Raw genomic sequence first — 16,293 nt, 5'->3', positions numbered from 1 at the left:
CTGCTTAGCACGTCCTCGTTTCGTATATGTTCTCTCAGAGATACTCCCAACATAGCTCGTTCGATTGCCATCTGTGTTGTTCTTAATCTATTGGCTGACAACTCTGTAGGTGTCTTCATTCCAAAAGTCATAACTGGTAGAATGCAACTGTTGAATAATATCCTTTTCTTTTAGTCCAGAAAGCCACTGCGCATCCGCTAGGAAAAATATTCCGATTCGGATATTTTGCACAATCTTACTCAAAAAGGAACCCCTTTTAACAAATGTACATGTTGCCAGGACCAAAAGTGGGTAAAAAATTTTTTCAACGTTTTTTTTTTGTTTTTTTCCTAAAATTATTTTTTTTGCATGGAACAAAGTTTTTTTAGGTTTTTTGGATCATTCCAAACAGAAAAGGTTTTTAGTGACATTTCTCTAAAGTTGATAGTTTTTGACATATTATAAGCGATTAAAAATTGAAAAATTGCGAAATTGGCCATTTTTCACCTTCAAAAACTATGTGAAAAACTGAAAATTTGAATGTTGCCAAGGTAGGTAGATATTCTTTAAACATCGATTGATGAAATCCCGAAGAGTTTTTTTGCAATACAATATTCAAAACTTCTTTGTTTTTTAATTGCTAATCAAACGTGCGCGACACTATTTTCCACCGACAGTATGGTGCAAATGAAAGGAATAAATTCGTTATTTCGTAAACCGGCGGCTATAAGGAAAAAACCCGAAACAGGTCGATTTTTATTTTTAAGTTATGATATTGTGGTTTATATGATATACTAGTGACGTCATCCATCTGGGCGTGATGACGAAATCGATGATTTTCTTAAATGAGAATAGGGGTCGTGTGCTAGCTCATTTGAAAGGTTCTTCAATTCTCTATTCAGTAATATAAACATTTATATAATTATTTATACAGGGTGTCCTTCTACTTCTTTTTTTGTCAAATAATTTAATTTAATAAAAAATTTTTGGACACCCTGTATAAATAATTACGTAAATGTTTACATTACTGAATAGAGAATTGAAGAACCTTTCAAGTGAGCTGCCACACGACCCCTATTCTCATTTAAAAAAATCATCGATTACGTCATCACGCCCAGACGGATGACGTCACTAGTATGAAATATATGCCACAATATCATAACTTAAAAATAAAAATCGACCTATTTCGGGTTTTTTCCTTATAGTCGCCGGTTTACGAAACAACGAATTTATTCCTTTCATTTGACCCATACTGTATACACATGCAACGGTGGAAAATAGTGTCGCGCACGCGTGATTAGAAATTAAAAAACAAAGGAGTTTTGAATACTGTATTGCAAAAAACTCTTCGGGATTTCATCAATCGATGTTTAAAAAATATCTACCTACCTTGGCAACATTCAAATTTTAAGTTTTTCACATAGTTTTTGAAGGTTAAAAACGGCCGATTTCGCAATTTTTCAATTTTTAATCGCTTATGTATATGTCAAAAACTATCAACTTTAGAGAAAAGTCACTAAAGACCTTTTCTGTTTGGAATGTTCCAAAAAACTAAAAAAACTTTGTTCCATGCAAAAAAATAATTTTAGGAAAAAAACAAAAAAAAAAACGTTTAAAAAATTTTTGACCCACTTTTGGTCCTGGCAACATGCAAATGTGTTAAAAGGGGTCTTTTTTTTGAGTAAGATTGTGCAAAAAATCCAAATCGGAATATTTTTCCTAGCGGATGCGCAGTGGCTTTCTGGACTATTTAGATTTATTGGTATCTTTTTGTTTTTCAACACATCACTGAGTATTCCTACTGCTGCCCAAGTGAGTAGTTTTGTTTGCAGTAACTAATTTAATTATTTTGAATAGTAATGTAGCAGTTATTTAATAGTAAGCAAGCAGCCTGTGGTCTGTGATTTTTCTCGATCTAGTGTCCCGTTATGTAGGGGGCCAAGGTCTAATAGATCCAATAAAGTGCAATTTTATAATTCCCTGAGCTTTCTTCAGATATCTCGTACAATTTTTTTGGTGTTCTTAGGAAGAAGTTTTCGTTGATGTTTTTTTTTTCAACATTATTTATAACCAACTATTCTAAATGAGAAATAAGTCACAATTTAACTAAAAATAGTTATTTATGAAACAGTTCGTAAAGTATGCTTTTTGCGAACGCACGCGATGTTTAGAGCACGAGCGACAGCGGAGCGATTGCTATACATCGCTTAAGTTCGCAAAAAGTACTTCACGCACAGTTTCATACAATATTTTATTTACGATAAACAAATACAAAAAACTGTAACTCTACGTCACTGGAATTCATTTCTATTCTACAATTTTTAGAACTTTGACATTTAAAAATTATTCTAACTTCTCTCAAACCACAAAACTGTCAAAACTTTTGCCGTAATTTATTGCTGACAATGTCATCACCATGACAACGCGAAAGTTAAGAATATTTGATTACCAAAAGTGTGCCAAAAACAGTGTGAAAAAGTAAATCCCATTTAAAATACACTGTTACTTCACGCACACTTTAAACCAGTGATACTCAACCTGCGGCCCGCGGGCCGCATGCGGCCCTCTAGCCTTTTTTATGCGGCCCGAAGGCTAACTAAAGAGCCCTGCGATCAAATTATTCGTCAAATTTCACGTGTTTTTCAAATTATTTGATAGTATGCCGATGTGTTTGGTGCGTGTTTGGGCGTGAAGCAGACAATTTAATGACTTTCATTTTAAATTATATTGAAATTTTTAAGAACTCTGATTAAAAAGCAAGGTATTATTAACTTTTAATAATAAATTATTAAAGTTAATGAACAAATACTCATTTTAAAAATAGTCAATACTTATTTACTACATTGCAACGACCCATTTAGTAATCACAAGAGAAATTCAGGTCCGGATTAACAAAAAAAAAAAAAAAATTATTAAAATTGTGACCTTGAAACAACACCCTGTATATTAAAATTTTCAAAATTCGTCTGCACATTTGAAAAGAACACAGAAAAATAAGTTTAATTGCGCGCTTCAATTTTTTGCGAAGATAATTTAATGACATTTAATTTTGAAATTATATCGAAATTTTTGTTTTGAAAGTTAGAGTTCTTAAAAGTTTCATAATTTCAAACTTAAAGTCATTGAATTGTCTGCGCAAAAAATGGAAGCTCCATTAAAGCTCTTTTCAAATGTGCAAACGGGTTTTGAAAATTTCAATATACATGATGTTGTTTCAAGGTCAGAATGGATTTATAATTTTGTTTAATCCGGACCTAGATTTTTCTTGTGATTAGTAGTTGGGTGGTTTGGGTTCTAAATGTGACATATGTGTACCAAATATCAAAAAAATTTATACAAGGTGGTTATAAAGTTTTGGGTCCAGAAAGAAATGGGCAAAATCGATAAAACACCCTGTAACTCGGTTATAAAGTCGGTGGAGCAATAAATTTAGTATGTCTAGAACCGCCTCATTTACCTCTATTCACCATTCAAGTATTTGCGTTTCCCAATGAAACACCCTGTATACTACTTCATCTTGATTGCGGCCCGCAAGCTGTGGCAATTGCTACTATGTGGCCCAGGAAAGAAAAAGGTTGAATATCGCTGCTTTAAACCCTTCACGCACTTCTATCTATAATGAGTTTTCACACACTAAAAACTTGTACAGTCGGAAAAATAACCCATGAACGATCACATCAATCACTTATTTTGTATTTGCTGTCTCTTTCTACAACAAACGTTTGTTATAGGGCTTTTCATCGACTGTCATTTGTTTCGAGCTTCTGTCATGTGTCACATAATATTAATAAATCTACGTCACACGTCTTTGGTTTGTATCATTGGTATATACCAATAACGTATGACGTACATATATATAATATTATGTGCCACATGACAGAAGCTTGAAACAAATAACTGTGAATGAAAATACAAAAGCAAATACAAAATAAGTGATTGATGTGATCGTTCATGGGTATTCTTTCATTTTTCCGACTGTACATAATATGACATAGAGTAGATAATAGTTATTTATGTACCAAGTCAGTAAAGTTACTCTTTATCGAAAGAGTCTGATATTATGAGCAGAGCGAGTGTAGCGAGCGAGGCGAATAACAGACGAGTTCGATAAAGAGTCTTTACTGACGTGGTGCATACAAAATTTTATCGCCAACATAATTTGATATTGGTTTTAACACTTACTTGCAATTTACAATTTAAGAACTTTTTAAATCTTAGACGTCATAATAATTTCATGACAGTGATGACAGACAACTTTTGCAAGATGGCCGTTTTCGATTTTTAATAGATAGTTATCAATATTGAATAATTACTAAATCGGTAAAGTTTTGATTTATTGTATATGAATATAATTAAAAAATACTACAGAATTTTATATTTTGACATAAATTTTATTAACAATGTCATAAATTTTGTACAATATTTTTAATAATTAAAGTACCTAAATAAATTGTAAATTAACTCAAACAAATAATCGATTACTGCCATCGACCACTTACATTCAATTTCGATTAATCGCGGCAGGTAAAGTAAGATTCTTCTTTCAGTACAATAAAGTGTTACTTTACTGCCGCAAATGAGGGCAAATGAGTACAATAATGAATGACTTTAGTGACGGTTGGCGATAAAATGATTTGGTTTAATTTAATAGAATAAAATCATTTTATTAGTTAAATTGTGGCTTATTTCCCATTTAGAATAGTTGATTACAAAAATGCCACAAGGAAATAGGTTCAGAACAACATTATTTATAACAGCTGTCTTTAAACATTATTCTTATACAATTGAGCCACTGTCAATTGTTCTTCCATTTATTACCATATCTTAATTGTGACATTGTTCTTTTACTTGCATTTTTCAAGTTATATCTTCTATTTTTGCTGCAGTGTTCATCAGATAGTGGTAGAACAAAAGTAAGCGAAAGACAATGGAAAACATCGATTACCTGACCGTCGTTGTGTTTTTGAGTTTGCCTTTGGTCTATTACTATCTGATGAGCTGTACTTACAGTGAAACTACAAGCAAGCAAGCAGCTTGCATCTTGTGAGACACAAATCGAGGAGCATATCTGACTAATAAACTTACCTTGTGACATGAAGTAAGGTATCCGGAATTTTCCTTCAATGACCACGTTTCTTAAGGCATTTAAAGTTGGACCATCAAATGGAAGTGAACCACAAACCAAAACGTAAAGAACTACACCTAAACTCTGAAAGCAAAAGAAAGCATGACCTCATCATTCAAAACAAGTGAAACTATTGCTTACTAAACTTCATAAATAAATATTATAAGCACATTCTTAATCAAGAATTCTTTGTAATATAACTATTATTTTTATTTTGAAAATGTACAGATGCTAGAAGAGTTCCAACTAGACGGCTTTTTGCAGAAAAGAACCAACCCCAAAGTCGTATTCTTGAGTAAATTGATGTTAAAGTTCTGATAGTAATAGAAAATTCAGTTCATCTCGAAAAGCTCGCTCATTAAGAGAACGACGCGCTAGGAACGACCTGGTGGGTTGGATCTTTTTTGGAATAAAGTATATTACCCGTACTACAATAAGAAGTTATTTATTTATTTGAATGTTTTGACCGTTTCAATGATTTCACCATTCTACAAAAAAGTAATACAATGAATTATAAAATAGTTGACATAGTTAAATTCTAACATATACAATAAAAACAATATAAAACGTGTTAAAAATATGATGTAACACCATAAACAAACTAAACATGATCAACAAAATTTAACAATTGCCTAAAAGAATAAATTGAACTAAAGAATGGATCAACAGTATATGTGTTAAAGCGCCTAAGAGCTCTTAGAGCTAGTCATCGAATCATTTCTGCCATAATTATAATTAGTACGGTGATACTCAATATAGAATAAAGAAGGATTTCGTAAGTTGTAACTGGTTGTATTAAATCGGATCTCCGATAGTAATTCAGGACAGTTAACAAAGCCGTTAATTAGTTTATATACAGCGTGTCCAATTAAGTCGGCATCATATGGGAAACTTTTTTATTCTTAGTTTTATGAAAAAAAGTTATTCTTTATAAAAAGTTGTGCATGGTCTAAAACTTAAAATACAACCATCAGTTATCAATTTTTTTAAGGCGTATACGAGGTATGTCAAAAAATATGAATTTTACTGAGATATATATGAATATGACAACAAAATATATGAATATGACTTACAAAAAATATATGAATATGAAGAGTAAAGAAGCTTTATTTTTCACAATATTGAAAATTGTTATAATGAAAAGTTGTTTGGAATTAAGAACTATATTTTAATATGCAATTTCATCCTTCCAATTGAAAAAAAAAATATCACAATTTTCAATATTGTGAACAATACCGGTATGTATTTTATTTAAGTACTCTTAAGCGAATTCATATTTTCTATATACCTCGTATAAAATTGACAAAATTTGATATAAGATGGTTGCATTTTAGGTGTTAGGCCATGCAGAACATTTTATACAGAATAACTATTTTTCGTAAAATTAATAATAAAAGAGTTATCATAATTAAAATAACTAAAAATAATATTGGTTAAGTATCCATAATTAAAAAAAAATCAAATTGTTTTTTCAATTAGAAGGATGAAATTGCATATTAAAATATAGTTCTTAATTCCAAACAACTTTTCATTATACCAATTTTCAATATTGTGAAAAATAAAGCTACTTTACTCATACGTCGTATACGGCTTAAAAAAATTGATAACTGATGGTTGTATTTAAGTTTTAGACCATGCACAACTTTTTATAAAGAATAACTTTTTTTCATAAAACTAAGAATAAAAAAGTTTCCCATATGATGCCGACTTAATTGGACACGCTGTATAAAAAGCATTTCTAGTTTTATTCGTCTATTTACAAGAAGTGACAAATTCAAATGCTGAAGAACATCATTGTTGTTAAAATTATTGAGAATCTGCAATTTGAATCTAGCGTATCGAGCAAAACGTACTTGAATATTCTCAATTAAGACTTTGTCAACCTCATAATAAGGAGACCAAATAATGGAAGCATACTCTAGGGATGATCGAACTATTGAACAATATAAAACTCGAAGAATGATATAATAGAAAATCTCATTTTTGTGGATTGGTTCCTTTCTGCAAGAAGCCGTCCAACTGATAATCAACTGATAAAAACAGTCGTATATTAGAGATAAATAATATTAAAAAAGGTCTCAATTGTATTAACAATAAACCGAACATAAATATCTAAAAAAACAAAATGAAGGCCCGTATTAGGACCTTCTCCTCCACTCTACTTCTTCTTCTTTGATAATTTGGTAATAATTCATCTGCTGATAAGGTAGTCCATTGACGAATGTTTCGGAGCCATGAATATTTCTAACTACCAATTCCACTTCTTCCGTCGAGTATTAACTGCAGTATCCAATATCTGTTGCCTCTTATTATATGCCCCAGATCTGCTGCCTCTCATTATATGCACCTTCGTCTTGACCTATTCTGTTTAAGACTTTTATGTTTGAAATGCGCTAAACCCATGATATTTTGAGTATTCTACGATATGACCACATCTCGAAAACTTCTAATTTGTTCATGATTTGTTAACCTTCATGATCCAGGTTTCACATCCATATAATAATATAACATTTTAGGAACTTGATCCTTAGTTGTAGGTTCAGCTGAGAATTGCTCAGTATAGATCTAAGTTTCATAAATGCTCCTCTTGCAATTTCTATCCGAGTTTTAATTTCTTCATCAATATTTAGGGTCTCGTTTATCCAAAATCCTAGGTATTTAATTTAAAATGATTGACTTTTGTAATCGGTTCATTGTTGACAATTACTATTTACGCCAACCCCGTAATTAGAGCATTCTCTAGTGACTCGATCTATAAACTCTCTACACCAGTGGTTATCAATCTTTTTGAGTCATGTACCACCAAATTATTTTTATTAAATTTGGTACCACCTAACTGAAATATCTATCCTATAGGTTATTTATTTAACTATAATATATATGCTGGAAGTTTAAGGAATGGATAACACGGTACTGATTTTGGGTGTTTATGTTTTTGCGTTTTGTGTACCACCGCAAATAATGATATGTACCACCAGTGGTATACACGTACCAGATTGGGAATCGCTACTCTACACTAACTGAAACTGAATCTAAAACTGAATTTTTTCACTCTATACCAACGTGAAAACAACTAAAGTTGTGAATATAACCTGTTTTGATAAAAATGCGCATAAAAGCTGCTTTAACTCCAAAGTAATATCGCCAAAATACGTATATTACTTAGGTACCTCCAAACTGTATCTCTTAGAAAAAATTAAATATTTAATTTTTTTAAAAGCACTTTGTTATGATAACAATCAACAATTAAAATGCACATAACGAGGGTCTTTGACATACAATTTAGTGCTCTACCTATCCCAATTAACCTTCAAACCAAAACAAACATATTTTTAATTACAGATAAGATAAGTAAACAGTAAAAAAATCTGTTTGAAGAATTCGTTTTGTGTATGTATTACCTGGTTTAAAAAGATTATATTTTAGAATATTATATTATAAAAAAATTTAAAAAGCAAAATACGAAATCAAACAATAAAGTCTTGAAATAACAGATTGAAACTATTTGTTTTTATTTATTTATGTTTTTTTAGTGTTATTTACCACCACTAGCCCTTAAAGAAGCTTCAATTTAGGTGGGCATGCTCCTAATCAAATTGTCAACCTTTTGTTATGGTAGGTTTTTCCATTTTTCAAGAGCAGCTTGTGCTTGTACTAGCCGTGCAGTGTTTTGTGGATTTTTCTTTTAATATTCCACAAATGCTCTGTAGGGTTAAGGTCGGGTGAGCAAGCAGGTCACACTAGAACAGTGATATTTTTTGCTTCAAAGAAATCTGTAGTCAATGTGCTGGTATGTGTAGATGCATCATCATTGCATAAAAATTAAATTTTCTCCCATTGCACCTCTCTAGAGCCTAACTACAGGTTCCAGAACCAAATAAATATACCTGCGAGCTGTTAAAGCTTTTTTGTTACAGATCATAATCAGAGACGAATCTCCCAGAGACGGAAAGTCGCCCCCTGAATTTTGCGGCCCTGGGCTATAGCCCATTTACCTCCACAGAACAAGAGACTTCCTCCTTTATATCTGTAAACGGATCTGGCAGTTTCTGTTCTTGCTTGTCTTCCTTACCCTCTAAGTATGTACACGAATGCGGTCAAATGATTTTACATCTGGTTCCTGGTTTCATCTGAAAATAGCACATTTTGCCAGTTTCCAATGTTCCCGTTTTCAATTTAGGCGATCAATTTTGTGCTGTCTGGATAACTCGTGAACCGTATCTGTCTCCTACTGTTGCCTGTCTTCTTATTCACGTGCCATATCGGAATTATCCGACGTTGGCGATCACCATTGCGAAGGCTTCTCGATCTTCTGCAATATGGAATAATGGTCCTGAATTTGATATCCGAGTCCATTCATGAATGTTTTTTAACCAAGAAACTTGTCCTACACCTATACGGCCCTCTATGTTGCCTTTATGGATCAGTTGTAATATTTTATATTGATTTCCCCTCACTATATTATGTCCCAGATAAGACACTTTTCGGTGTTGAACCGTCTTTAGCAATTCTCTGTTGCCTGTACCTTACCTAAATTTATACTGAGATCTGATTTATTCGATTATCCTGAGATAAAAAGTGCGCACGTATTTTTCTTGTCGTAAAAAAATATTACCAAAAGATGAACCTTTCATAATATAATCAAATACGTCATAACAAAAATCAAACAGATTTTATTGCGATAGTTATATTGTTATTAATAAAAAATACACATTCGAATTTATATTATCAATAAGAAACCAACCGACAAAACTGGTTAAAACCTGCTAATTACTAGATATGACCACCAAATAAATAAATAAATTGCTACACAAACATTTGGGAAATTTACAGAGTGAAACATTGCAAAAAACGCGACTTCGTGTTTTTGCGAAAGATAACATTTCACATAGTGAAATTATTCAATATCAGGATTCACACAGAATCAGACAGGGTAACGAACAAGGCATTAAAAAATCTTTCAAGGAAAGCATCATAAATGTGATGCTCAGACTAAGAAGATTTCATAAGAAATGGAAAGAAGCATACGTGATAATGCTTCGGAAAGCAGAAAAATATGGAAAATTCCCTCAAAACCAATCAGCCTACTCATACGAATACAAAAACACATACACGAGGCATGCGAGGGCACTATAGATACACCTAGAAATGCATGCCTTACCCCTAGGTCAGTGGTCGGCAAAGTGCGGCTCCAGAACCGCATGTGCCTCTTTGGCTCCTTAGCTTATATACTTAAATATCTTATTCTGGTAAATAAGCTTCTATCAAACTTACAAACTTTAGCATTTGTCAAAAATCCTCTTAATGCTACGATAACCGAGTTGCAATTTTTTCCTTTTGAAATTGGCATTAATCGTGACCCGTCAAAATAGCCCGGTCAAAACAGCCCCGTCAAAAAAGCCCCGTCAAAATAGCCCGAACACAAAATAGCCTCGACAAAATAGCCCGCAAACAAAATAGCCCCGACAAAATAGATCGCACACAAAATAGCCCCGGTCAAAACAGCTCCGGCTAAAATAGCCCCGGCTAAAACAGCCTCTTATAAACAATTACATAATTATTTATACAAGGTGTCCAAAAACTTTTTTTTAATTTAAATTATTTGACAAAAAGGAAAAATTTATTTAATTTATTTAATTTAAAATGCATTTTACTATTGCCCGAAAACAGAAAAAAATGTTTATATCATAAATAAACATTGATTTTCGCTTAACTTTGTTCAAACTTCCAAGAGGCAGGGAAGGCAGGACTCGAGTTCTCTGAAAAGACCATTTTTATTTAATGTGGTTAAGATAAACATCTGAATAGAGGATACCTAATTAATTACCATTTCCGAAAAAATGTATTTTTAAGGAATTATTTCATGATGAATTCTGAAGGGAGCTTTTTTGTCGGGGCTTTTTTGTCGGGGCTATTTTGTCGGGGCTATTTTGTCGGCGGGCTATTATTCCGCGGCTATTTTGTCTGCAGGGTATTTTGTCGGAGCTATTTTGTGTGCGGGATATTATGTCGGGGCTATTTTGTCGGAGCTTTTTTGACGGGGTACCGGCATTAATAGCTTTAATATACAATTTCTGGATTTAAAAAACAAGGAGGTATGGCGCTCTAAATTCGAAAGTCTTTGTGTTGAATTGGAAATATTGGAGAAGAAAAAATGTTCATAACACAAGTTGTCTGCTTTGAATAACCAGGAGAAGGAAGACATGATCATTTTCAACGCTTGGAATAGTATTCCCAATTCTTATGATGAGCTAAAAAAGCTCACGTTTGCTGTTTTTCCCCTTTTCGGTTCTTTTCAGTCATTCGGTTCTTTTGGTTTATTTCATCATTTACAAAAAAATTGGATTTTGCGCTAAAAAATTTGTAAAAAATACAGTGTTGTAGGAAATAAAACCCTACAAAACGAAAGAAAATAGAAGTTTCGAAAAAACGAAAATTACGTTTTAATTTTTTGGGGGGTTATGGATGGGGCAGGGGTTTAAATTTTTTTTGGTTGAATACTTTTCGATGTAGAATATGTGCCTTTTTTATTTTTGGAATATTGCTGGGAGCATTTTTCACTATCTTAACCGACTAGACCCTTTGGTTTTATTTAGTGTAATAGAAGTTTGATGAACAAGCAGATTTCGCTCACAATTTTTTTAAATGGTTGTAATGTTCATATTTGGCTCTTTGGCTAAAAAGTTTGCCGATCACTGCCCTAGGTTAATCATCATCATCATCATCTTGGTGCTACAGCCCTTATAGGGCCTCGACCTTCTCAAGCTTTCTACGCCATTCTGTTCTGTCCCTTGCTTGCATTTTCCAGTTGCCGACTCCGATCTTCTCGGCATCCTGTGTTACCCCGTCCATCCACCTCAGCTTTGGTATACCCCGTCTTCTCATTCCCACGGGTTGCGCTGTTAGAATCTTCTTTATCATGTTCGATTCAGGGGCCCGGGCTACATGTCCTGCCCACTGCAGGCGGTTTCGCTTAATTATAGTGACAATATCTTTTCCACCAAACGTATGCTTGTAGATATTCTGCAGTTCAAAGTTATATCTACGCCTCGGTTAGGATTTCCGAAATCCTAGGTTAATCTTGGATGGCAATTTTGACATAAGCAAAAAGAGGTTGTATTGGTTGCATAATATCAGGAACTGAACAGGAGTTAACTTTGAAAAAAGTTAATTACATTCCAGAATTCTGGAATGGGTTTCTGTACCAGCTTATACAGGTCTAGTGGGTGGGTGCCATATATATTTTGAGTCACTTCGATGTCTCCGAAAAGTGTTTGGTGCCTTCGATACAATGCCTCGCTGTCATGCAAGAATTGGTTGATTGTTTCAGGTTCTCTGTTACAGAGTCTGTAGCTCAAGTCTCCATAAAACAACCCCATTGTATGCAGGTAACCCTTAACTGCCCAGTGAGAATACCTGTCATGACTCTGAGCTGATTCCTGATTCCTACTAGCACATGTTCGTCCGATATACAATCTGGCCATGTGTTTGACCTGGTGTGCCCTCCCAGTGTGAGTTGTGTTGGTTTCGGATCCAGGCTTTTTTACGTTCGCGGACGGTGCTTTTGGCACTCCCACGGCCGGCTCTGGACCCAGGTATTTTGTAGCTGATGCTCTCCTGGCAAGTGCATCAGCTCTTTCGTTGCCGTATATGCCCCGATGACCTGGAACCCATACCAGTATAACACTGTTATGTTGTGCCAGTCTGTCAAGTTCTTGTCGACATTCCCACACTAGCTTAGAGTTCACCTTAGGGCTTATAAGAGCCCCAATGGGTGCTTGGCTATTTGTGCATATATTAACCCGCTGCAGTTCGAAGGCCCTTAAGTTGTTTTCTCTTGCACACTGCAAGATTGCAAAAATCTCTGTCTGAATACGTTTATGGTGGTCTGGCAGTCATTTTATGTAATGTGGACTCACTCGACGTGAAAACAACTATAGAACAAAAAATCTCATAATCTAGTTCTGATATTTAAATTATTAATTAATCAATAATTTAATCGTTATCTATTGTTATTTGTTTTGAAATATTTTTCGTTTTTTGACATTGAGATTTCTATTAGTCTACGTAAGATATTATTATAATCTATAACATTGTACACTTACCCAAATATCTGCCTTAGGCCCGTCATATTTGAGGCCTTGGAATAGTTCAGGAGCCGCGTATGGAGGAGAACCGCAGAAGGTAGATAGCAAGCAACCTTCTGTGAATTGGTTACTAAATCCAAAATCGGCCAACTGGAAGTCAAAAAAGCATATGTATAAGTATAAAGTCATGCAATTTTTAAAAATATCAGTAATAGATTAGGGCCTAATCAGCGCCGCTCAGTTATATATAATCATTTGGATTGATGTCACTAAAATCGTGGCTATCTTCACGTCTATGTATTTACTATTTTTATTTTTTGTATTTTCTATTGTTTTAAATCTTTTAATTAAATAAATATTTAACTGATTAAACAATCAATCAAATTAAAATGAAATATGTAACCAATATTCCACATCTAATTCATGTTTAACATAGCATGTAATTATTTGCTTCTTAAAGATCTTAACGAAATGATGACACAATTGGACAAGGAAGCAAACTAGATGGGTCTAAATAATGAACTACACATAAACTAAATATATGAGGAAACGTAGAAGAGGACAACAAAACCATGCATATAGGAATAAGTACAATACAGAAAGTCAAGGAGCACATATACTTAGGCAAATAATGAAAATGAGTAAAGAAAATCAAACAGCAGAAATAAAAAGGAGAATAAGAGTCGCATGGGTGACATTCGGAAAGATGAGCTATATCCTGAAAAACCAAAAATATTCCCAATAGGACTTTTCATCGATTGTCATTTGTTTCGAGCTTCTGTCATATGTTGTATAATCTGTGTATAATATTAATATACAGGGATTATACGACATATTTATGACAGAAGCTCGAAACAAATGACTGAATCAAAAGCCCTATAAATACGTCCGCACAAAAGTATATGATCAATGTGTCCTACCAGTACTTACATTGCTGGGTATTAGATGGGTAAAAATACATGGATCAGAAATAAAACCAAAGTGAAAGACGTAAACAAACATGCAGCTACTCTCAAATGGAATTTTGTAGGACATAACAGCAGACAAAGAGACGGAAGATGGAATGAAGCGATAACCCACTGGAGACCTTGGAACCATAAAAGAGGAAAGAGCAGACCACAGATGAAATGGTCGGATGACCTAAAAAGATACGCGGGACCAGATGGACAGGATTAGCACTGAACCGAGAAGAATGGAAAAGTAAGGGGGAGGCCTACGTTCAACTTTGGACAAATAAAGGGCAATATATAGATAGATAGATGTATTCGACGGATATTCTGACAAATGTGGCAGTTCTTAAGAGAGCAAATGCTGCTCTCGAGCTGCTTGATAACAGCAAATGTAGAAAGATGGGCTATTTTGGACACGTAGTAAGGGGAGACCGATATAATATTATTCAACTTATTATGATGGGTAAAATCGAAGGACACATAGGAATTGGTAGAAAACAGGCATCTTGGTTGAAGAATATCAGGGAGTGAACAGGAATAAAGAAAGCAGAGTAACTATTTAGAATAGCTCGAGACAGAGACAGCTTCGCCATATTAATCGCCAACTTGATACGGCACGTTAAGAACAATGTATTAAAAGAAAATAAAGACCTTTCTTAATATAATTTCCTATAGATTTGTTGATAAATAAATTGACAGCATAAAAAGTTTAACCAAGGTGTTGTTGTGCCTAATCAATTAGCAAATAAACCGTTTTTATCTCTTCTCCTGCAAATTATTGTGTGATCTAATTAACTTAAATTGATTGCAATCTCCACCGCGGTGGTTAAAATATTACGTAAACGCTACTAATCTGGATTTAGATAACGCAGCACACATATTTTGTGTACTAGATTACCGCTTGTCACTTTTGTCAGTCCGACCCTGACTTTAACCTACGCAGAGGTCATATTTTATTTAAATAAAAAACGTAAATAAGAAGCAGACAGCACGAGCACGTGGTCTGAAATCGTTTAAATTTTAACGAAGAAATTATTTGACACTTATAAAAAAAATATTTGTTTCTATATGTTATGCAAAAGTCTATGAAATAAACAAACATCTTGTATATTATAAGCTCATGAATTAACAAATATTTTTAAAGAAGTATGTATTGATCTTTTTATTGCACTGATAAAATAATAATTACATATAATACGTCCTGATTTGGAGAAATTTTAACATTGTTATTCTTGTAGTAGTACATAGTTTTTCGCTTGTAGTTTTTGTTTTGTATTACATACATGTATATTTCCATTATATTGTCCCTCCAGCTTCTCCGTGGTCGTCCTCTTTTTCTTCTCTCCGGTGGGATCCACTCTAATATTTTTCTCGGTCAACGAGTCTCATTCATTCTTTTAACGTGACCGAACCATGTCAGCTGTCTCTTTTCAATATTATCGTCTATTATAGTTTTTTCCACCTTCATATGTTCTCTAAGAGTCAATACATGCCAAGTGGTCCAATATAAATTAAGTTGGTTGCTTGACTATTTTTAATATTTTTTATTTTTCTACCTCTTAAACTTCAGTCCATAGAAGTACAGAATTCCAGTTATTCTATTTTTTTTAAATTTCGTTTGCCGATGACGGCCATTTTTGTTAAAGCGTATCGATCATTTTCACGGAAAACATGGCTTCGTTCTTTAGCCAATATTTTTTCTGAGGTTTGTCCTAGAACAATAAATCAAAAACCAAACATTTTAGAAAAGTATGCTCTAAAAAACGGCCTATAGCATTATTTAATTTCGAACTACTCTTAAGGCCTTAAATGAACCTCAAAGTTTGAAAAGGTAAACTGATAAAATTCCATTTTCAGCTTTTTTTAACAGCAAGGCAAGCCGATAATGGTTTGTAATTTTTGTCTGCAAAATACATACGTACATACTTTAAATAAAAAAAGTTTGAGCTTTAAGACTTGAGTAAATTTTTTCAAAAAAAAAAATCTCAAAAACGTAATTTTTTGAAAATCTCATAGACAAAAGGATATGGGACTACTGATGGTGTGGCAAAAAATACCCGAAACCGGTATAGACTCTTTCTGCACTCTCCGATTGAACTAGACTACAATGCTGTTGCTTTTACAGGTTGCAACGAAATTGAAAATGTTTATA

The 16,293-nt window shown here is 33.5% G+C and overlaps 1 protein-coding gene across 2 annotated transcripts in view; it reads right to left on the bottom strand.

Moving 5' to 3' along the window:
• LOC114325583 (serine/threonine-protein kinase SIK3-like) overlaps nucleotides 1–16,293 on the bottom strand; it is a 122,847-nt gene that overhangs the window by 44,034 nt on the left and 62,520 nt on the right. For both annotated transcript variants that reach the window (XM_028273681.2, XM_028273684.2), the window contains exons 4-5: nucleotides 13,210–13,341; nucleotides 5,065–5,188 (exon numbers count right to left, since the gene is read on the bottom strand). In XM_028273681.2, coding sequence (XP_028129482.2) covers nucleotides 5,065–5,188; nucleotides 13,210–13,341 — 256 coding nt within the window. The remainder of the gene's footprint in view (nucleotides 1–5,064; nucleotides 5,189–13,209; nucleotides 13,342–16,293) is intronic.

The sequence above is a fragment of the Diabrotica virgifera genome, chromosome 3, assembly GCF_917563875.1.
Source record: "Diabrotica virgifera virgifera chromosome 3, PGI_DIABVI_V3a".
Classification (NCBI taxonomy): domain Eukaryota; kingdom Metazoa; phylum Arthropoda; class Insecta; order Coleoptera; family Chrysomelidae; genus Diabrotica; species Diabrotica virgifera.
This window is presented reverse-complemented; position numbering and strand designations above follow the sequence as displayed.